At 40.5% G+C, this 25467-nt stretch overlaps 1 protein-coding gene across 1 annotated transcript in view; it reads left to right on the plus strand.

The window, feature by feature from the left end:
• The window catches only part of LOC122813728 (zinc-binding protein A33-like), a 149092-nt gene that overhangs the window by 85315 nt on the left and 38310 nt on the right, over positions 1-25467 (plus strand). The window contains exons 4-5 of the mRNA XM_044086199.1: positions 303-325; positions 414-544. Coding sequence (XP_043942134.1) covers positions 303-325; positions 414-544 — 154 coding nt within the window. The remainder of the gene's footprint in view (positions 1-302; positions 326-413; positions 545-25467) is intronic.

Raw genomic sequence — 25467 nt, forward strand, 5'->3', positions numbered from 1 at the left:
TCCAAGTATAATTTTGCAGTAGGTTGTGCAGAGGTATGCTGACCAAGAATAAGTAAGCAGCATGCCAATGCTGCAGTATGCTTGTGATATTGCAGCTGCTACCTGAACACATGACCTACACCTGTGACATTGCAATTAACATGTTCTACCCATAATGCAATGTTAATGAACATATATCAAAATCATGAGATCAGACAGTTGGATGAACAGATGTCAACTTACTCTATAATGGTATTTATACAAATTATAAATGTTTATCTTTAACAATATAACTAAAATGTTTTTCTTTTTTCCTCATACAGGATGCAAGAAATCTAAGTAGAAAGTATGTATATTTTTTGAATTGCAACTTTTTGCTATTTTATAGTAACTCAAAAATAACACTAATGCAGAACTGATTTTTTTTCAACAAGGAGCTATGCAGATCTGCAACAAGATGAAGATTCTAAAGGCTGCCTTAAAACCCGTAACCAGAGACTGGGGCTGTACCGAGGCCCATTACAGTATTGTGTATGGAAGAAAATGAAATCTATTCTTAATCCAGGTATAACTAGTAAAAAAAAAAAAAAAACTTTGTATACCAAGTGCATGATACACTTCACGAAAAGCTGCAGATGGGTTATATATTTGACTATTTATTTAGACCATTTTGCTCAGGAAGGATAGAACGCCAGTATTCAAGGTGCTTTATTTGAATGCAAAGAACAGTGCTAAGTGATACAAGATAGCATGCTGTGTAAGTGGAGGTGGTTCACGTCTTTGGATCTTCAGATCCCAATAGGAAACTGTATCCTCTTGGATTTTATGTCTGAGTAGTAAACAACAGTGTTTAAAAAATTAAAATGTTGCTGCTCATCTGTTCTATTCTGTGATTTGATTTATAAAAACAAAATATCTGTGATTAGTACTGCCTTAAATACAAAGACACTACTGCCTTAAATACAAAGCAGCTTCAGTCCTGCATTCATGAGAAGCATTTTAACATGGCCTAGAGTATTGTATTTGTGTACTGTGGTATATGTATTCCCTGGTCAGAAATCAAGAACAAAAGAGGGTTGGCATAAGGGTAAGGGATTTGGCTACCACCTATGTTTGGAAGATGTGGGACAGCCCATTGAAGTGGTGACTTCTTGTGATGCTGAGGAGCTCTTACTACAGCAGATGTGCTGTGAGTAATGGGAAGTTATATTTCCAAAGGTCCTGCATGCATGTGGGTGTACTTGGGATGTATGTTCACAAACAAATACCTGGACCTGACATATGATGGTCACTAAGTCCATTTACTGATGCCCCCTCACACTTCACCAGTGCAGTACCAGCAACCATACCACAAGATTATTTCTTCTTGTTTAGAGGAGGAGCCACCTGGTGATGGGACACATTAGGCTGGTGTGTAGCAGCAGAGGTAAGGGATGAATGAGTGGGAGATGTGGCAGCCAACAATCAGCAGAACTAGGAATTAAAACACTAAACTTGTGCAAAAGAACTGATGACTCTTACATTTGCAAATATACGTCCAATAACTCTACTGTTTGCAGCCTTGACTGCTACATAATGTCATGGTTAGTGCATAAATGGATTTTGATATATAACCTGCTCATACTGTTGAACATATAAATATCCTGGGCAGGATTTATCCATTTATAACATGCTTTTTTTTTCTTCTGTGTTATTAATAGCGTTGTAGCTTCCTTGTTTTGGAGATTCAGTCAGACTCTTCTTATCTCTATCTCCCTTGCTTTCTCTTCTGTTTCTCTCTCTGTCATCCATTATCCTGTATATCTGGCCATGTAACAAATTGTGACAAGCCAGTAATTCCAGTGCCCACTGGTCACAAGTAACTTCCTGATACAACCCAACCACTGGATTCTCTCAGCTACTAGAATATTTCACAGAATCATGTGACTTGTACTAATATGCCTATGTCGTTCTAAGTAATGACTGAGAGGCACTAGCAGTTGTTAATATGTGATCGCCCACAAAAATGTTTTTAATTATTTATTGGCCAGAAATGGAAATGGTTGGTGTGTCCTCTCTGGGTAATGTGGGGTGTTTTGAGAGCGCTTTAACATGTGTCAGAGCCCTTGGTTAGGTAGCTTGAAATTCAGTGGGTGTCATATGGGAGGACAACAGTGCTTATACAACATCATCTCTGGAGTCTGTCAATGCAGTTGTCTGTCAGTTTACCTCAGAAGGTTAAGATTATTATCTTCATTATATAAAACTGGGTTTGACTCCCTCAATTTGCCCTTGTAAACTGTGTGATTATGAGCAAGTTAGTTAACCAGACAGTGTTCCTGGGTATACATCTCCATTGTCTCTGATTTTGGTGAATGTCCATATTTTTGCCTCATATTTTGCTTTGTCCTATATATATATATATATATATATATATATATATATATATATATTTTATTTATTTATTTTAATTTCTGGCAGGTCAGTGAGGATTACAGTCAGTCAGTAATGCCAGACATTAGAGTTTCATAGTTCTCATTTTTCAGAAAAGCAAGGCCTGTTGTTTTATTACCGTTTTAATTGAATTAGAGTAATGTTTAAAAACTGAACCTGATTTTGGGCCTTTGTCTCCCATTATTTTTGGTTTTGTCCCAAATTCTTAAGCAAAAATAAATAGATAAATAAGTGATAAGTTCCTGGGTCACCCCTGAAAAATATGCTGTCCAGTGGGCTTGCTTTGTTTACCAAACAAAAAATGAAATTTATAAATTATTCAAAATACAGCTTAGTCAACTTAGTCAATAGTGCCAGGTTTGGGAGCAATCTGTTCTATCAGGAGCAAAATTTCATCATGTGCGACTACTCATTGAAGTTGCTCCCTTTCTATAAAATAATGCTGTCCTAGTAATGGACTATTTAATGAAGGGATGTGAGGCAGTGAGTGCAGCACTCCCCCCCCCCCAAAAAAAAGAAAATCTGGGTTTCACCTCTTTGCAGAGAGCAATTTAAAAAAAAATGTGCTACTCAATGAAACCTAGTCCTAACTCAACCAAATGACATAACCTAGTATGCAGATAAAATAAAATAATTGGTATAAAAAGTATGTGGTTCCAAGGCTAAATTTTGATTCTAAGGAAAGGAAAAGCTTGCTGCATAAAAGTCATGTTTTGATAAAGAAGTAGCTCCGTTTTACTTTTTTATGCTTTAGGTATGTTTCTGGTTGATAAACATATTTTGTAGTAACTATCTGTAGGAATGATATCTGAAACAGTTTAATGTTTGATAACTGACATGCCTCTCCCTTTGCTTCACTTGTTTTGCAGGGTTTCCTATTGAAATGTCAGGATTTGAAATGCTGAGACCAACAATCTGGGTCCTCCAGACATTGGACTCAACCCAGTTTGGTTTCATCAAGGGCAGATCATGCCTACTCATCCTGGTGGACGTCTTTGAAAAGGCCACCAAAGCAACAGATGAGAGAAAAATAGTTCACACTGCCTACCTTGGCCTGGCCAAAGCATTTGACACAATAACCCACTTGGGCATTCTTGACAATCTCATGAGGTTAGGTACAAACCTGTATGTCATCTAGTGGATAGCCAGCTGGCTCACAGACAGGACCCAGGAAGTTAGAATTGGGGAGTCCACCTCTACAAAGAGGCCAGTCACAAGTGGAGTCCCTCAGGGATCAGTCCTTGGACTGCTCCTTTTTGGCATTTACTTCTCAGAAGTCAAGGCCAATATCAGTGGTCTCTGGCTGAGTAAATTTGCAGATGATTGCAAATTAGGAGCTGTCATTGAATCTCACACTGACACAAATGTTCTACAGGAGGGGCTGACACAGACAAACAACTGGTGTCAGAGTCATGGACTAAAACTAAATGCCAAGAAATGCATAATAGTATCCTCTGGGAAGTCATCCATACCTGGTAACTATCATGTTGACAATGCACCCCTTAGAGCTGACCCAGTAGTCAGAGACCTAGGGACTCACATAGTAATCTAGCCTTTGATCACCATGTGCCTACAGTGGTGAGGAAATCATTCTATGTTGCACAACTAATAAACAAAGGTATGGTGTCTAAGTCCAAAGAAGTCATTGGTCCACTGTATTTGGCATTCATCAGCCCCATCATTGAGTACAATGCCCCCTTTGGTATGTACCTAACTAGGCATATCCAATAATGGGAACATCCACAGAGGTTCCTCACTAAAAGAATACAGAGTGTAAGTAATATATATTATGCAGACCGCCTCAAGGCCCTGTCCCTGTATTCTGTCTCCTACAGGCTTTTGCCGGGAGATCTATGCCTGGCATACAGGACATTGTCAGACACCCACTCTGATGGACCTCCTGCATATCCACAAAACAAACAGTACTAGAATTACCCATTCTAAAGACTTAAACCTTTCCTGTGATATAAATAGGACCTGCTGGAGAGATAGGTATGTATCCCAGAGACTACCCAATCTATGGAACAGACTCCCCATCCATGTGAAGCAGAGTTCCTCCCTAATCCAATTCAAGTGCAACTTGGACAATTGGATGGGAAACCAGAAATTCATCCCTGGTTTGGCACCTATGTTTCTGATGCAAACAGGCAACCTGTAAATGGTTCATCTCTCCAGCCTATGGTTACACTTATCAAGCGTATCAGAACTTGTCAGAGATTTGGGATGCATGGCTGGGCTTAAAAAGGCCCTTGTGGTCATTAGCCTAGTAAACACCTATGAACCTAACCTATGAATATTTTTTGCATGGAGCTAGCCCTCCTGCAACCCTGATGTGGAGAGCAAGCTCTCCTGTACCATTGAAGCGGGGAGCCTGCTCCACTCCCCTAAATTTATATATACCAACTCTGAGATCACCATACCTTGGAAAAAAGGAAATTTTCTGAGAAACGGCTGTTTCAGACTTTGTATATGTAAGTCTGTGTTTTTGTCCATTCAATCTCCACATCTTGGGAGTGGCAAACTGGGTCCTGAGACTTCAAATGGTAACAGTTTTGCATCTTCATTAACTCTAATATTAGAAATCCTGAAGCAGTTCTGGCTAGGGCCACCTGGTAGCTACCCGATCAGTCGATATGTCATTAGAGTTAGTGAAGATATTTAGGGGATGATGTAATTTGGGGGAAGAACAGAAACAGAGACAGAGCAAGACAGAAAGATAGTTACTAATGAAATATATACTGAATGGAAAGATGGAGTAAGAGGCATATAGAAATGCTACAGAAAAAAGAAAGAGTTGTGAAAGACATTGCAGCTATTGTGGTTACAGAATGATATCACATCTGGTCACTTGATTCTGTAGTTCCCACACTACCCTCTCACTAGAAAATGAGACAGGATCTGGCACTGATGTCACAATACACACATAGAACTTTAACTAAGGTTTATTCCAGGATCTGGAAACTAAAACAATTCCAGCACTTCCACCCTTCCTGTAGAAACAAAGCAGAAACTAACAAGCCATTCTCTTGCACCTCAGGGTAGCATTTAGTTCACCACTAAGAACAACAGAGCAGGATCCCAGCATAGGCTTTAAACAGACATTGCGTATCTGGCTGCATTCAGACCTCTGAGATAAAAATCTTTATGGCCTAAACCAAGTCATTTAATTTCGGACTATTTTTCTTAAGGTTAGCTGGGCTGAGCTTAATTACCTCCCTTCTAGTATCCTCTGTTAAAATATATACATTTTATAATTTGCAACAATACAGTCTGAAATACATGTATATTTCTTTTCTATCCAGCAGTGCCCACTGTTGACACATTTTTAACACAAGCATCTGTGCAAATCAGTTTGATATTCAAATGACATATAGTTCTTTATAAAACTCCAGCTGTCTATGCTGTCATATGTTACACATGCACTGCCCTTACAAAACTCCAGCTAGCTATGCTGGCATGCATGCATACATGCACTGTCCTATTCCCCCTGGCACAGCTGCCATTACCTTACATCATCACATCTCTCCACTTTGAAGATTCAAGCTAGTTTTTCAAGTGACCCTGGCGGAACATTGCTTGAGAGAAATGAGCCTGCCTGGAAACACGTTAACCCATACCTTGTCTTGATCTGCATTGGCATTAGTGACCTCACTATAGTACTGCACTGGCATGTCATATGCCTGCAACCCTAGGCTCCACCTTAATAACTTGGCATTTTGCTGGTTGGCTCTATGTAGCCATGCTAAGGGATTGTGGACTGTAACCACAGTGAATTTCCTTCCATATAGATAGGGCTGAAGTTTTTGCAGTGTCCATACTATGGCTGGACATTATTTTTCCACAGCTGCATAACATTCCTCCCTGTTTTGGAGTCTGTGGTTGAGCTATATGATGAAACCTGGTTAAGTACAGCCCCCAATCCATGGATTAAAACATCCACCTACACAGCAAGTTCTTTGCTGTAATATGGATTGGCTAGCATCAGAGGTCCTCCCAACGTCCCTTTAAGTTTTTGGAATGCCTGCTCACAGATCCATCCAACCCTATCTGGCCTGTTTTTCCTTGTCAGGTATGAGAGTTAGAGCAACTATTGTACTATAATTGGGAACAAACTTTCTGCAGTACCTCATTGTCCCCAAGAATGCCCTCACATGCTTTTTGGTAACAGGGCAGGCCATGCCTGAAAAGCTTCCACTTTGGAAGGTTCTGCCTGATGTTACCACTCCCCACTCTATGTCCCCAGTAGGAGACATCTGCCATACCCACCTTACACTTACTGGGCTTAATGGTCAACCCTGCCATTTGCAGTCTGTTCAGGACCTTACTCTGCACTTATTACTGCTTGTTAGTAGCATCCTAATTTACTGCCTTCTGTGCTTGTTTTTAGTCATTTGTTAATTTAATTGCAAAAATAAAAAAAATTCTAAGCTTGTTTCCTGCCTTTCCTGTAACTAGTTTTGTCCAGATACAGATTTGCTGTATCCAGGACTGTTTGCAAGCTTCAGAGCCCCTCAAGCCTTTCCGTGTTGGGGGGAAGCCTTCTAGCTTATCAGTGAGAGTGGTACGAACTAGGTAGCCTAGCTACCACAAGAGTGGTTTCTGGCCCAGAAATTGTAGTTTATTGGCTGTTTGGGCAGTTTTTCCATCTCTTTCAACTTTCTGGGTTAAAAGCCCATGTTTGTGCCTGTTTCCCACCTTTCCTGTAACTAGTCTTGTCCAGATACAGATTTGCTTTATCCAGAATTGTTTGTAAGCTTTTGAGCCCCCCCAAGCCTTTCTGTTTGGAGGGAAGCCTTCTAGCTTATCAGTTGGAGCGGTAAGCAATAATAGCCTAGCTACCACAACAGAAGGGGTTTCTGGCCCAGAAATTGTAGTTCATTGGCCATTTGGGCAGTTTTTTCTATCTCTTAAAACTTTCTGATTTAAAAGCCCGCATTTGCGCTTGTTTCCTACCTTTCCTATAACTAGTCTAGTCCAGATACAGATTTGCTGTATCCAGGACTGTTTGTAAGCTTCTGAGCCCCCCAAGCCTTTCTGTGTTGGAGGAAAGCCTTCTAGCTTGTCAGTGGGAGTGGTAAGCAGTAGGTAGTCATCTACCACAAAGGGAGTGGTCTCTGGCCCAGAAATTGTAGTCTATTGGCCGTTTGAGCAGTTTTCCATCTCTTTCAAATTTCTGTCTAAAAGCCCGCATTTGTGCTTTTCCTGCTTTTCCTATAACTAGTCTAGTCCAGCTACAGATTTGCTGTATCCAGGACTGTATGTAAGCTTCTGAGCCACCCAAGTCTTTTTGTGTCAGAGGGAAGCCTTCTAGCTTATCAGTGGGAGGGGTGAGCAATAAGTAGCCTATCTACCACAAGAGGATTAGATTCTGGCCCAGAAATTGTAGTTTATTGGCCATTTGGGCAGTATTTCCATATCTTTCAACTTTCTAGTTTAAAAGCCTGCATTTGCGCTAGTTTCCCACCTTTCCTGTAACTAGTCTAGTCCAGATACGGATTTGCTGTATCCAGGACAGTTTGTAAGCTTCTGAGCGGTGCCAAAGTCTGTGTTTCAATATTTTCCTTAAATCTGCTAGTTCTCACCTCGCCTGCACTTTTACTAGCTTATTAGCCTAGCGCTTTACCAGACTTCTTCTAGAAATTATTGTAGCACACAAAAGGGTGATCAGCACTAAACATTCTACAAGAAAACAGCTCCAATACGTATTATTAATGCCCACTACTCCAGGCATGTCTAAAGGTCAGTTCCCTGTGCTTTCTCCTATTAATCTGGTGAACATAGGCATCCTGAGGCAATGTAGCAACTGCCTCATGTACACCGACAACTCTCTCCTCTTACCTCCCAACACTCAGACTTGTGAGAGATGCACTTATATATCCAAACTGGAAGCCATGCACTCTCCAGCCAAGACCGGAACAACCATCCTGAGGCAATGTAGCAACTGTCTCATGTACACCGACAACTCTCTCCTCTTACCTCCCAACACTCAGACTTGTGAGAGATGCACTTATATATCCAAACTGGAAGCCACGCACTCTCCAGCCAAGGCTGGAACAGCTGGTCAAGAGAAGGTCAACACTTGCACCACACCACATGGAACACATAGCCCTCCAGAACACACACCAGGACTGCCTTCACATAAAAACACAAACCACACACCCACTTTCATGGAGGCTCTTAATAAAAAAATCTACCCAAACAGCAGAGACCTCCAAGGCAGTAATGCACTTGACCACCACAACACAACACTAATCACGAGACACATAACTCTCCTAAACAGTGTGCCACTCAACCAAAGCCCCTAAGGCAAATCAGCATACCCTAAACACTAGTCATAGGTGACTCAATAGTGAGGCACACTGATGTCCCACTCACTAGGTTGAATAAGAAGAAAGGAACATTCAGCTGTCTGTCAGGTGCCAGGATCTGCTACATAAAGCACACACTCAGGTCCCTCAACAACAAGTTCAAATATGACTCAGTCATTGTACATGTGTGTGTGAATGACCTGAGATATACCTCCCTGGACTACATTTAAAGAGACATGGAGGAGCTCTTGAATTATGTAGCCCAGGCGGGTATGACCCTAGCCCTGAGCAGCATCCTAACATCACCTAGAATGATACCACAGTACAATCAGAAAATGATTGATTTCAGCAGTTGGCTAAGTTTCTGGTGTCACTCTAAGGGGATCCAGTATCTGTCTGCCTGTGATGACATGATTGACAGACCTCGATGCTGTGGCAGAGATGGCCTGCATCTCTCACCTCTAGGCTTCCGGATACTGGCCAAAGCTTTTGCCACTCCTATAGTGCCCTTTTTAGGCAGTGTTCCAAAGACCAAATTACCACATAACAGCTACAAACAAATGCAGTCTGAGGGTCATGTTGCTCATCGCTAGCAGTCTAAATCTCAAAATGCACTCACTCGAAGCACTCCTTAAAATGGAGAACATCGACATTTGTGCTGTAATGGAGACCTGGTTCAAAGCAGCAGAAAGCACCCCTGCACTACCAGGCTATAACTCTTTCGACACCTTTTGGCCCCAGAACTTGGACAGAAGCTCCCAAGGCAGTGGTGTTTCCATATTCATAAAGGATGCACACACCTCCAGACTGGCAGCCTAACATAATGCGTCAGAGATACTTCAGGTGCAGCTAACACTGGGTAAGACAGCAATTCAGTTTGTAGCCTGCTATAGGTCCCCAACCATGTTGCAAGACTCACACTCCATGTTCCTAAGCACCCTGGAGAATATTAGGGTCCAACCTAACACTCTCATACTAGGCAACTTCAACTATCCCTCCATTAACTGGGAAAACTACTCATGTACCAATACACTTGCACAATGTTTCCTGGAGTTCATTAAATCCAGTGCCCTGGACCAGCTTGTTCTTACCCCCACTAGAGGCAGCAACATCCTTGACATGGTCATCTAACATGGGTGACTGTTGCTCTACACCAATAGTCAGCTCTTCCCTGGTTAGATCCGGCCATAAACTAATCACCTTGGAAATCCACATCCCCCCACCCTCCTGCAAAGGTAACCACCATGAAAAACTTCTCCAAAGCTAACTTTGGACTCTTAAAAACAGATGTGGCTAACTTCACAGCACCCATTCAAATGGGGAATAGTTGCATGACTGCCAAATCATTCACCAATGCACTGTACGAACACGTAGACAAATGCATGGATCTCACCATACACAATAGAACCAAGATGCTCTCCTCCAAAAAAAGGAAGCCAATCTGGTGGTCCCCTGCCATAAACAAATTCTACAACAGAAGGAGGAAACAGATGCAGAATAAGGTAAAGTCCCAAGACTGGAAAAACTCCCTTGTCAGTCTTAACAAAAAGTTGAGATCCCTCATCAAATCCTCTAAAGCTAGGTAAGAAAACAGAATTGCAGCAGACAGTAAAGACAGTCACAAGGCCTTCTATAGTTATGTAAAGAATCTCCATGGCAATACACAGATTTGCTCTGAGCTACTGCACAATGGCACCTCCTATACTGAGCCAACAGATATTGCCAGTATACTGTCTGACAGATTCAGTGCCAACTTTAACCCCCCCAAAGTACCAATCACAATACCAGTAGATTGCCAGGCACCCAGTATTACTGCTGCACAGGTTAAAGTGGCACTATCCAAGTCCAAGAATACAGCTTTTGTGGGACCTGGACAATATCCCTGGCTGTGTTCTACATGAACTACAGAGTGAAATGGCACCTCATCTGTGTGCCCTGTTCAATCACAACCTCACCTCAGGCTTTGTCCTTACAAAATGGTGCACTGCTACAGTCATCCCTTTTTACAAAGGAGGAGCGAGTACAGAGCCTGTGAACTATCGCCCCATTAGCCTGACGAGTCTGATATGCAAAGCTATGGAACGCATCATCATGGACCAAATAAACATGGATATAGGGAATCTCCAAACTCTGGATCCCACACAGTTTGGTTTTATAAAGTGTAGGTCATGCCTGCTCAACTTGGTCGGCTTCTTTGAGTCAGTCACCAGAGCTGTGGATGAAGGCAAGGTGGTTCATACAGCCTACCTTGATCTGGCCAAGGCCTTTGATACCATTCCCCACACAGGAATCATATAAAAACTCACTAAGCTAGGCATCAACCCCTATATCACTAGGTGGGTTGCAAACTGGCTCAATGATATTACCCACAGTGTGAAAGTAGATGACTCCAAGTCAGACTGCTGACTAGTCACGAGTGAAGTCCCACAGGGTTTGGTCCTGGCTCCTCTCCTGTTTGGTATCTATTTCATTGAAGTCCAGGCCAACACGAAGGGCCTCTGGCTGACAAAATTTGCAGATGATTGCAAGTTGGGAGTTATTATTAACTCCCCAAGTGATGTTGACATCCTAAAGAATGGTCTCACTGAGACCAGTGACTGGTGTCAGAACCATGGCTATAAGTTCAATGCCAAAAAATGTGTCGTTATCCCCTTTGGGAAAAATCTGGTTCCCATGAATTACCACATTGATGGCAGGTCACTAAATGCAGAAGGCGTTATAAGAGATCTGGGAACAGAAGTTGTCAGCAACCTCTCTTTTGATCACCACATTGCCACTGTGGTCAGAAAGTCTTTCTAAGTGGCACATCTCATTACTAAGGGTTTTGCATCCAGGAAGAAAGTGGTCATTGTCTCCCTCTACTTTTCCCTCATTAGGCTAATCATCGAGTACAATGCCCCATTTGGCATGTACCTCACTAGACACCTACAACAACTAGAGAGGCCGCAAAAGTACCTCACAAAGAGGATCCTAGGCCTTAAACACTTGTCCTATATGGACAAACGCAAAAAACTCCAACTATTCTCTGTCTTATGTCGCCTACTTAGAGGTGATCTCTGCTTGACTTACAAAGCCATGTCTTACCCAGCTCTGTTAGACATGCTACATCTAAAGAAATCCCAATCCCTCTGCACCACACGCTCCAGAGACCTCAACCTCATTACCACAATCAACAGAATGCACTGGAGGAACAGGTTCATAACACAGAGACTGACCATGCTATGGAATAGACTTCCCATACATGTCACGCAGAGCACCTCGCTGACCCTCTTCAAGAGAAATCTTGATGAGTGGATGGGAAATAGAAAATACACCCTGGGGATAACTCCAGTGGCTCTACTCGACAGAGGCACTGGGAACTAAGGTCATGTGGCATGATGCCAGGGTAATCCTATGGTTAGGCTTGTAAAGGTCCCAGGGCCATTAGCCTAATACACACCTATGAACCTATGAACCTACGAACCTGACATGCTGAAGTTGTTCTTGTAGCAATGGCTGTATCATCCAGTTTAGCAAGGGCATAATCTCCTGCTCTTGCTAGGATACAATCTAACAGCTTATGGAAAGTTGCTGGGGCATTTTTCATCCCAAAGGGCATCTTTGTGAACTTGTATAATCCGAAAGGTGTCACAAAGGATGACCTCTCTCTAGTGGTGAGAGTCAAGGGCACATGCCAGTATCCCTTGGTCAGAATAATAGTGGTGAAATATTTAGCCCCACACATCTGCCCTAAAGCTTCATCTGTCCTGGACATGGAGTAAGCATCTGACTCTGTGTGACTGTTTAGTTTTCTGTTGTCTACACAGAACCTGGCAGTACCATCTTTCATTGGTACCAGCACAACTGGAGAGGGACCAGGGTCTGCTGGACTCCTGGATTCCTACCAGTTCTAACATTTCCTGTATCTTCTCCATCAGAGTATGTATGACTTGGTCAGGCAACTTGTAAAGGGCCTGCTTGGTAGATCTTTGGGGTCTTGTATCCACATGATGCTGCATCAAGTGAGTGCACCCAGATTTTCCAGTGAACATGCCCCCAAACTCCTGTAATACTGCTTGGATTTCTTGAACCTGGGTAGGGGATAACTGCTTTGACATTGCTACATCTTACACTGAGGTGCCAGTCTGAGCTTCACTGAAGTGATCTGTCACCAGATCCCCCTCAGACTCCTCCTGCCACCCATTGCAAATACTCAGCACAAGGGCCTCCCTGTTATGGTGAGGGTTCATCATGTTAACATGCAACAGTTTTGCCCCTGTATCCTGCCTAGCAGTTTTGCCATGTAGTTAACATCACTGACCTTCCTTACCACTTGGAAGTGTTCGTCCCAAGCTGCTGCAGCTTATCATGTCTGGCAAGAATAAGCACCATAACCTGCTGTCTGACAGCATACTCTCAGGCTCAAGCATTCCTGTAATACGAGACTTTCTTCTGCTATTGGGCTCCTGCCAGGTCCCACTGGGCCAAGCCCATGAGCTTCCTAAGCCTTGGTCTGAGGTTTAGCACATATGCTACAACACATTCCTTGTGGGATTCACACTCACCCTCCCACTCATCATGAATCAAATCCAAGGGGCCCTCACCCTGTGCCCAAACAGCAACTCAAAGGGTGAAAAACCTGTGGATTCCTGGGGTACTTCTCTGTATGAAACAATAGATGGGGAAAATATTTGTCCCACTCTCTATTAAACTAGTCTGCAAATGCCCTTAGCATGGTCTTCAGTGTAGAGTTTAACCTCTCCACAAGACCATTAGTCTGGGGATGGTTGGGGGTAGTCTTAGTTGCTTTACCTCACAGTGCTCCTACAGACAAGCCAGCAGGTCTGACATGAAATTTACACCTCTGTCAGTCAGTATTTCTCTTGTGAAACGTATCCCACTGAAAATATCTAACAAAGCATTTGCCACCTTCTCTGCTTCATTGGAAGACAGAGCCACCACCTCAGGTTATCTAGTAGCATAATCTACTACTACTAGGAAATTTCTTCCTTGTGGAACTTGGGGTACTCAGAGGCCCCACAGTATCCATAGCTACCCTCTGAAATGGCTCCTCAGTCACAGGCAAAGGCGTCAAAGGAGTTCTAACCTTGTCTCCTGCTTTGCCTACTTTCTGGCACTGCTCACAGGTTCTGCAGTATACTGTTACATCTTTTGCAATCCCGAGGCCTATAAAAGTTCTGCATAATATATCTCTTGGTACCCTTTATGCCTATATGACCTGCAAAAGGAATGTCATGGGCTATGGCTAGAAGTGCCAGATGGTAGGCTCGGGGCACTATCAACTAATGTATTATCTCACTCTCTAGCTCTCCCTCAGGGGTTCACTTTCTATACAATAACCCTTTGTTCCAGTATAGAGATTCCCCTTTTCCTTAAGTATCAGGTGCCTCCTTAGCTACCTCCCTCAAGCCTCGTAAAGTAGGGTCTGAGAGCTGTACCTGTCTTATCTCTACCTTTCTGACCCTTCTCAGATCTCCTTCCACAAGAAGTTTGGTCTCTTCTGACAGCATGGCCTCACTGTCAGCCTGGGTATGACCACTCACCTCTGCCCTTGCAGTTACCCTGTCCAAGGGAACATGAGTAGCTATCAGCAGCTGTGGCTCGCCTTCAGCCTCACTGCTACAGGATAGCTCTCTGCCTGAAATAGCCACATCACCAGCCCCGGCTTAGGGTGGGGGTCTTTCCGGGTCTACTCCAGGCTACCAGACCCACATGTCTGTCTCAAGGCTGACTGTGTGTAACTGCATGCACACATGCATTGCCAAAATCATTCCCTATCAAGACACCTGCAGGGATATCCTCAAACACACCTACTTGCTTGCTTCCTTTTCCACCCTCCCAGTCAAGGTGAACCCTGGTCAAAGTTATTTGGAATGGGGTCCCTCCTAAGGCACTGACTGGAGTGGACTGCCCAAGCAAGAACTGCTCCTCTTTAATCACTGCAGGCTTCACAATGCTTGTGTCATAGGCTGTGTCTCTCTTGGCAGAGGCTAGTTTCCCATACACTAAGATAGGATACAAACTCTGGTGATAGTCTGGTACCCCTGTTGTCTCCAGACAACTTACCATTGGCATGCTATTATTCCCACTTGCTGGCTCCCTCACCTTTTGTTCTCCACCTTTCTTCAGTGGACATTTGTATGCTACATGGTCCCTCTGATGACACTTAAAACATCTAAATACTAATTCTGGCCATGTACCTGAACTAGTGGCTTCACTTTTTATTGGTGGACTTTGTTGGGGTGGCTTGGGCTGCCCACCATGGCTTCCCTTATATCCATGTGCAGCACTGAGTATTCCCTTCTTGTGCAGTGTTGCCCTGCTTGCAAAATAGTGATCCCCTTTTCTCCCCAGCTCATTTGCAGAGTTACACTTCCCATCTGCCAAACAGATTCTCATGTCCTCAGGCAGTGTGCTAAGAGCTTGTTCCCTTATCAAAATGTCGGCCAGCCTTTCAAAAGTGGTGCACTGACACCCACTCACCCACACATGAAAATAAGTGCTTTGCTCACAAATATAACCATATACAGTTTAATCTGCCTTATGTCTGTGTTCATGAATTTTGTTTTCTGTAAGCTTCAGGTGTTAACTTAAAACATTCCAATAAACATTGTTTACCCTTGTCATAATTTAAACAATCAGTATCAGGCATTTTAGAAACAGAAGTTACAGCTTTACCATGGAGTAAGGGGGCAGAAACCATACCCAGAGCCCTTGGTCAATATCATACTGTTTACATACTCTTTCAAATATATGAATAAAACTTTAAAGATTATCACCTTCTGTATACTGTAGAAAAAATTACTGACCTTTGCTGTTCTGGGTTTTGGTTATATCCTTCCCCATTACCTCCATGGTCCTGTCAAAGAGTCAGCATGTCTCTCTCATGTTGACACTGCTTCTCATTTTCTTCGGTCTCCAAATGCCGCAGTCTCTCTGCCAATTCTAATTCCATGCATTTTCCTCCAGTTCAAGTCTCTTTAAATCCAGATGGATTTTTAAGTCCTCTGAGGAAAAGGTGAACTGTCCTGTTTCTGTGGGCTGAACATCTCCATCACCAGACTGGTTGTCTTTCTGGTTGCTGGTCTGTGTGCAGCTGTGACTAAAACTGAAATCAATACTTTTTAGTCAGGTTGGCTTGCACCAGTCCTTTGGATTTGCATACCTTAACCAACTGGTTCACCATCAGCTTGCCATAATCCCCTGCTGAGACCTTTGCCAGATTTCCCTGACTAAACTAAACTAAAGCAATAAAACTGTTGTAAAAAAATGAAACTCTCAGTAATGCTTTGTATAAACATTCATTGTAATGCTATGGGGCCTACTACAGATTTTTTGTGTTGGAAAACATTAGTAAGGACAAAAGAGGGCCATGTGGGAAGAAACCATCGAATACAGAGAATTGTGGTGGCAATTAACCTTGGAATCCAACAGGAAAGCAGGTTTAAATGAACATTTTTCTTTTGACCCACTTTTAAAATTGAGAGAGGCTAAATAATAACTGCTGTATTTTTATTCTCCTTGGTTTTATTATTTTGCGCATAGCACTTTATTTATCCATTAGTTGTCTTGATGTTGAATCCTTTACAAGCATTTTAATACTATTTGATCTGTTTTTAAAGGGTTGTGTTAAAATATGATTCTGTGGATTTTAGAAGTTAGAGGGAAAACATTTGCCTGATTTTAACAGGTTGATTTTGTGATGAAATTTGTTTTTGGATATTTAAAACGATGATTTGTGTCTCAGCCCATATCTGATGAAGTTGTATAAATGAAAATGGAATTTTAACTTCATTAATGCTTTTTTTACTTTAATTTAATAAATGCTAGTCTGCTACATTAATCCTCTCCGGGGCTTTATTGTTTCACTTAACAAGGCTGTTTTTGGTTAAAAATGAAACTCTGTTTACATTGTGGCTTCTGAGAGTACACATACCTTTACTGGCAACTGCTTAGGTGACAGAAGTTCAATTAATATCCCACCGCTGCCACCAATATGTGATATCCCTCCTCTTGGCCATTGATCTAGGACCCTCAGTCCTCACCACTGACACCGGTGAAGAATGTTCAGTGTGAGAAAAATAGACACACACACTGTACTTTTCAGATCCAGCCCTCTGCAACAAGTACAGTTTCCCTTAAGAGCACACAGAGAATGTACACCTCAGTCCTGGAGTTGGGCTTCTTCTCCAGGCCCCAAATAAGACTCCCCACTGACCACTAAAGAACTGAGTTCTTAGCCAGGTGTTCCAAGCCAAGTACTCCAACATCCTGTCTGTTAAATCAATACTCTCAGTGTCCCTGTTCAAAGTAGCTGTAACACACACTATCTTTGAGATTTGATTTTCACACACACACACACACACACACACACACACACACACACACACACACACACACACACACACACACACAGACACTTACTCACCTGGGAAAGGTTGCACATCTTACCTGCTCTGCTACCTCCACCCAGACTGTAAGGTAGATTTGCTGCCACCAGAACACCTAAAGCCAGCTACTTTAAGGCTCTTAGCAGGGTACCCAATTACACTTATTAAAATTAATACTTATACAAATGGTAGTGTTTAACTAAACATCAAGACTTTCAGCAACATGGAGCCACAGTGACACTAAATAAATGCAAATACTTTCAGAGGTTAAATATTTTCTAAAAGACCAGCCACAATGAAAGATTTAGATGTATTCAATAATAAATAATAAAAAAACATGAAAATACTGAATATCTATTTATAATAAACACCAGAGTTTCAATCACAAGAAATATAAAAACAACACAGATGGAAAGACTCGGGTACACAAAAAGACATCATTTAGCTAATCTCACTATATTTTTTAACTCACTAAAGAATTACTGTTCCCTAATTATCTACTAAAGCAAGGCAAGATGAAAGTGGATGAGTGTGTTGTCAGATCCAAAAACAGAGTGTATGCCTCACATCTCTCACTAATATTCAAATACAATTTCAGTGCTTGCTACAGAATGACATCACATCTGATCACCTGACTGTGTGGTTCCCACACTACCCTCTCACTAGAAAGTGAGGCAAGATGTGGCACTGATGTGTCACAATACACACGTAGAACTTTAGCTAGGGTTTATTACAGGATCTGGAAACTATAAAACAATTCCAGCACTTTCACCCTTCCTGTAGAAAATAACAAGCCATCCTCTAGCACCCCAGGATAGCAATTACTTCACCACTAAGGACAACAGAGCAGGATCCTAGCCCAGGATTTTCATACACATTGTGTCTCTGGCTACATTCACATCTGTGACATAAAATCTTTATGGCCTAAACCAAGTAATTTTATTTCAGGCTATTTTTCTTAAGGTTAGCTAGTCTGAGCTTAACCCCTTCCTGTATCCTCTGTTGTAAAATTTAAATACTACACTAATTAGGTAGTCTGCATCATTACTCAATGAAAACAATGAGACGTTTCATCTGATATGACATTCTTTACTCTTATTATACTAAGTAAAACACAAAAACACGAACTCAGTCCCAAAAGTCCACAAAAATACTGCAAAGGGAATGTCGATATCCAATAAACTCTTCCAAGAATATGCAGAATGCTTTATTTCCAAAACGAACAACACAAATAGATAGGTAAAATCAAGTCAGTCAAGCGCTTTCACCTGTGTATATATCAGGCTTTTTCAAGATAAAACAGCAGGTTACTTGGTTTCCCTTAAATAGAACAGTTAATTGTCAATTAGTGTAATTAATTGATTTTGATTGAGGTATCTTTTGAAAATTAAAATAAACTTTTGTGGATATAATGGAGACAGTTATCACAATATCATAAACAAAATTCGATAAAAACATTTCTTAAAACCACTCATGTTATATAATAAATATACATATCATAAAATTTCACTTCATGAAGTTGTTTTTTCATCATAAGGTTATGTGTTCCAATATATCTATCAATGTACAGTTCTATTTTTTCACACTACTTATTTATGACATTCTCTATGCACATATTGCTGGTTTTTTGATGAAAAAACAACTTCATGAAGTGAAATTTTATGATATGTATATTACACTAATTGACAATTAACTGTTCTATTTAAGGGAAACCAAGTAACCTGCTGTTTTATCTTGAAAAAGCCTGGTATATACACAGGTAAAAGCGCTTGACTGACTTGATTTTACCTATCTATTTGTGTTGTTCGTTTTGGAAATAAAGCATTCTGCATATTCTTGGAAGATCTTATTATACTAAGTAGACATATAGTATAACAATGAAAGATATACACAAATAACAAAACCGTACTTCAGCTTACAGCATCAGATCTGTAAGAATCAAAGTCTCCCATACAAAAGAAAAAGTCCCAATCTTTATAGTGTCTTTCCTGCCTGCATCAGCAGTTCAAACATTCTGTTCCTGAAGAATAACTCCTTGGCCTTGCTCTTATCTTGCACGTTCCGTTGACGAGACACAGCTGCATACAAGAGTTCATCTTTACCTGCTTGTAGATAGAGAATTTCACAAACTGCATAGTTTATAAAAGATAAAATATTTTACTTCTGACTTCTAATAACAACGAATGCCAAGGTGTACGATTTGCCAAGAGTTTAAACTAAGTGCACTCTGTACTACACTGAAAAGCAGAATATTTATTTTACATTTTCAGAAATATCTACTGAAAGCTATTTTTACACTTAAAACAGAATATTTGAACTCTCACACTACTGATGAGACCATAAATGGGAAAGGATGTAGGATCTCCTGCTATGTATTTTTATCTTTTTTGAGGGGAAGGTTACCAAGCAGCGTAAGCTTGTTTTTAGAAAAATTTATAGTGGGAGAGGGATGTGAAACATTCATTCATTCATTCATTCATTCATTCATTCATTCATTCATTCATAAAATAAAAAATTGGTAAGGGTGACAATTAACCAGAACCTGGAAGAATATCCCTATTTTCCTTTTTCTACCATGATCTTATTTTTCTCTCAATTTAAATGTTAATGAAGTTCACACAAATGCATATGTATATGTATGTATGTGTGTGTGTGTGTGTGTGTGTGTGTGTGTGTGTGTGTTTGAGAGTGTGTGCGTGTGTTTGTGTTTGAGAGTGTGTGTGTGTGTGTGTGTGTGTGTGTGTGTGTGTGTGTGTGTGTGTGTGTGTATATATATATATATATATATATATATATATATATGTGTGTGTGTGTGTGTGTGTGTGTGTGTGTGTCATGAATATTTAAAAACAGTGAGTGTGTGTATACTGACTTCACTCTGAAGGTGTGTAGGTAGGTAGAACTAAGTTGATACAGTAGTGTGAGTGCTATAAAAATTAGCATTTTACCACTGGACTTTCATATTCATAAGTTGCTGCTGTTTTTTTTTCATATTTTGTTTCACTATGTTATTTTATCAGAAAGGTAGATCAACTTAATTTCTAGTACTCAGCATGTAACCACAGCACCTTGACTTAGATCACTGAGATGAGTGATAAGACCCTTTTAAGCCTAGCAATATTCTTAATCATTACTTGTGTAGCCTCCTGCAAGTCTTTTTTTAAATATATATTTGCTAACAGAAGTTTTCCTTCTCAGGGTTGACCTGGGAGCACTGTCTGGACAAATGACTTGCTGTACCCTTGGCTAAAGGAAGGAGGAGTTACAACTTGTGCCCTTGGCTACAGGGACCAGCTCAATAACAGCTCAGAGCCTTAATCCTTTGCACTAATTGTCAGGGTTATGGATCAGTAATCAGATTGTGTATCAGTCCTTGGAATTAACAATTTTACCATGTAATTTGTATTTACTCGCCTATTTCTCACTTGTAGGCAGTCACAGTGCTTATCACATGCCACAATGTGGTGTACTTTGACAAAAGGTCTCAGTAACTCCCTTGCATAATAATATGGTGGGAAGGTGAAACACAGGCCAAGCCCTCTCCTCAGGACTGATAGGTGCAGTGGTAACATAGTTGTTTGGTGGATGACCTACAAAGCTTCACTTACATTAAGTTGCACATCAGCTTTTTGAATGTTTCCTATGTTATGCCTAAAACTGGACAAGCTTTTTGCAGTACTTACATTCAGACTATTACCCTTTGAACCCTTTCACATAGACAGGAACATTATATTATAACATGCAGCCAGTGAAAGTGTTTGCCAAATGTTAATTGGCCAGAGGTCCCATATTCCTTGATAATGTCTGTAAAATTTTCTTATAATTTTTCACTTTTAAACTTGTGTTTCTGAGTAAAATAACACAGTGTTACTAGAAGCGGGGGGAGGGGGTGTTATATATGCATGTAATCAGACGTCTAGATATTTTGCTGGCTTTTCCTCCTTTTCATGAGACTTTGCATCTATTTTTGATATCTATGGGTTATCAGGTGCATTTGCAGGCCCTTTCTGGTTAAAGAAAAGTGCCAGCAGTATCTACACACGCAATATCTGACAAGTCTTTCACTGTGCCCAAATAGATACTGCTGTCCTTAAGAAAAGGAGAGCGTACAGTGTGTGAAAAGGCTGATGGTTACTTTTGACAGCAGACTCCATCTATATCATTATCCTTCATAACGTAGCATTGTGTATTGTTGCTGTTGCATTCCATTACACTGTTAGAACAATATGCACTTCTGGAGTGTGGCAGATTAACCATAAGAAGTATCTTCACATTTTTTTTGTGGAAGAAGTCTTCCTTTCAGGGATGACAGATTCAAAAACACTGAATGTTCAGTATGAATATGTGCTTACTGATGGCAGATGTGGTACTCTGTAGCAGGCTGCCTTAAGGATGGCCACACTACCATAATTTGTTGCCATTATAGCAGTAATTCTTCCCTAACAGATGCCCAGCAGATCATTAGGTAAAATGTTATTCAATTAAATCACATAGCGATTCCAGAAGTAGAGAAAATTGGCAAGAAATTTTTGGTGATTCGCACTTAATACATTTTTTGTTAGTAGTGTATTATAGCAGACATTCATAGGAGTTTCATTCTATGCCACCCTTGTAAAAACATATCACACACACACACACACACACACACACACACACACACATATATATATATATATATATATATATATATATATATATCAACACAAGAAACAAATCTAGCACCACAATATAAAGGTGAACTCAACCATAAATTTAATACAAAGACCAACTAAGTTATTGTTATTTAAATGGTTTGACTAGCTTGTGATTTTATTCCGAAGAAGTATATTGTTATAGTTGGACGAAAGCTCTCAATAAAACAGTTTTTCATGAGTTACTTTGCTTCTTTTGGCAGCTGTTCTTAGTATAAATTTAATACACAAATAAACCATAATCAGACTGCAGTTTCATTACCTTAGTAGAAGCATCAGTGCAAATAGAAAAAAAAAAAATTATATATATATATATATATATACATACAGCAAAGGCAGGCAGCAGAGACAAGCATGGGTTTCAAAAAAACACCAGTTTCCACTATTTGTAACATAAAAGATATATTTATTGTGCGCATCAGTTAGCGCTTTCACAATCCGCTTCTTCAGACCATAAACGCACAAAGAATCACACAGCCTGCTTATAAAATGCAAAACATCCAATCACTGCATTCAATTAATCAAACACACACTCCTTAAAGCCACAGTGATAAAAACAATATCTTAATACATTAAATGCATATCAAATAAAAGCCACAATAATAAAAACTACATCATGAAATATTTCATATAAATTTACTTCTACCAAACATTAATCAAACATAGAGTCCTAGAAATGCCAAGAGCTACAAACTAAAACACATTAATATAGAAATGCATGACTATTCAATTATATATAGCTCTGGAAAAATATATAGTTCATATAACAAGTGCTGGAAAAATCAGAACTAAAACTGAGAAAACCCTAAACAAAGTATAGGGTATACAAAGGGATATTTGTCTGCATTTTTATCTAGCTACTTTTCTTCTTGACTTCAAGATAGGTCTCAAAGAAGCCCTCTCATTGAGTCCTCTGCCTCTGTCTGCTCTCATCCTCAAAATCCAGCATGTTTCTTTTCTCTCAGTGCCATTTCTAATGTCCCCCTCACGTGCAGTAGGTAGTATAACATCAATAAATATAAATCTGAAGTAATGTTCATCCCCACAAGCCATGCCATGTTTTGCTAACGCATTAGTCTTTAGTTTCACCCTAATGGCATACAAATGTTCCCTTATCCTGTTTTTAAAAAATCTATTAATTTTGCCAACATAGAATGATCCGCATGAATTACAGATGGCTAAATATACCACATGCAATGTAACACAGTTGGCATAAACAGGGAACCTAAACTCTTTTCCAGTATCCGGATGAAAGAATATTCCACTGGAGTCTATGTAATCAGAATAATTGCATTATCCACAAAGGAACGTGCCCCTCACCTGCTCATCACATATAGGATTTCTATTTTTAGAATGACACAGCATCCTCTTCAGGTCAGGCTTATTTTTAAACCTGAACTTGGGTCTATCTCCCACTATTTCATAGATATCTGGTTCCGTGGTAAGTATGCCCCAATGTTTACTTATGGCCTCCAATACCAAGCCATTATCTATGGTAAAATACATTGGAACCTTAACAACTGTAGATGAAACTGCACCAGATCTAACTACTGGTTGCTCTCTCGGATGTGAAAAGTAGGGACTAGCTCTGTCATGTCTCAACTCATGAATCAAACACAACCCTTCATTAACCTCCAATTCACCATACCCCCGTTTCATAAATCTTTCTTCCAACATGGTAAGCTCATTGAGGTAACCCGTATCTGATACACTGAGATGTGAAGCTCGCATTCCCTGCCCTCTAATAATATTCCTGAAGATATATTGGGGATGCATATTCCGTCTATGGAGTAACGTGTTCCTATGGCACTCCTTTCTGAAGACACCTGTATTAATGAGACCACCATCCAGTCTTTCAACATAAATGTCGAGATATTCTACCCTCCTTAAAGAATATGTCATAGTAAATTTCAGAAACTCAGTCATACTATTCATTTCAGAGACAAAAACTTTCAATCTCTCTACATCACCTACCCATAAAAAGAAGATGTCATCCACAAAATGACGATAAAAAGGAATACACTGTTTAAACTCATCCTTAATAAATAGCTTCTCTTCCTCCCATTGTGCTAAAGACATGTTGGTGTAGCTATTGGTACAAGAAGTGCCCATAGCTATGCCATCACATTGAAGATAAAACATGTGCTCAAACACAAAAACATTGTTCTCAAGAACAACTTCCAAAAACAATGAAACCAAATCTATCTTATTATGGTTATAACCACTATGTTCGACAATATATTTCTTCACAGCACTAACACCCACTTCATTCAGGATGACAGTAAACAGAGACTGTACATCCAGAGTCACAAAAATTATATTAGAGTCCATCTGTGAGTTAGTACTCAAACTATATAAGTCTTTCAAAAACTGTTTGGTGTCCCTCAGGGCACAGGGATTCAACCCCAAGACAGGACGTAACAGTTTCTCTATATAGATGGAAAACAGCCCCTACACAAAACTATCAACCTCATGGGAGGATTTTCCCCATCCTTGTGGATCTTAGGGAGGCCTTGTATAGGTGGCATCATGGGATATTCTGCATATAAATATTTGAAAAGTTCCTCATTAATGATAGGACTCGTCACTAGATCCTCTAACATATTACAAATCCTGTACTGAAGGGTATCTATGTCATCATGATTAATGGCCCTGTAGTATTTCTCATCACTTAACATACGTTTCATAGAGTTCAGATACCACTCACTATCCATAATCACCACAGGGCCACCCTTATCAGCAGATTTGATGACTATAGAATTATCAACTTGAAGCCTTCTCAAGGCAGTCCGTTGTCTATAATTCATATTATACCTATTCCTAACATATTTATTTCCCAAATCAACATCATCAAAAATTTTGTGCACATCATCCTCCACCAATTTATAAAATGCTTCAAGCAAAGGGTGGTTAGTAGGCATATATAAACTGGGTTTCTTAAAATTATTTGCATATTCATTGGTACAACTCCCAAACTCAAGTCTCAGCATAACAATTCTACTAAACATTTTAAGATCCAACAAGGCATCCGTTAAATTATTACATTTGGTTGGTATAAAGCTATGTCCTTTATTCAAAACTGAAATTTCATCAGAGTCCAAAATTCATCTGGAGATATTCCATACTAGACACTCCCGACCCGACTTCACATTTTCTTGAGTGTCTGGTTGGATTGTCTCTCTGGTGAGCCCTTCCGTTTCTGCCTGCCTCGACTGACAGAATGAGGCCCTCTCATCCCCCTCTCCACCGAAATGGGTAAAGGGAATTGGTGAAAACCCATAGCTATGACACTATTTGTACCCATGGAGGTGCTGGGTGTTTCAATGCGCACTGCCCTAGGTCTGGCATCAACCTGTAAGGCTGTTCCACTGCCAGAAACATGATCATTCAATGCCACCGGCTGATCTTGCAGATTACATTGCATCAAGGTCTCTGTGGAAGCTGCTGAAACAGCATCCGAAGACGTTAACTGTGCTACATTGTCCTCTGATGCACTATCAATCACACCCACAGTTCCCACAGTACTGTTACTCTTAGTGGGATGCAGGGATGGTGCACCATCAACCCCATATATATTGCGTTTAGTAGACTCCTGTGCCCTTGGCCATGTAAACACATGGCCTAGCTGAAGATCCCTGGTGTCTCTATCAATTTTGCTCTTTTTAT

The sequence above is a fragment of the Protopterus annectens genome, chromosome 10.part0 (assembly GCF_019279795.1).
Source record: "Protopterus annectens isolate FY-2018-M chromosome 10.part0, PAN1.0, whole genome shotgun sequence".
NCBI lineage: Eukaryota > Metazoa > Chordata > Ceratodontiformes > Protopteridae > Protopterus > Protopterus annectens.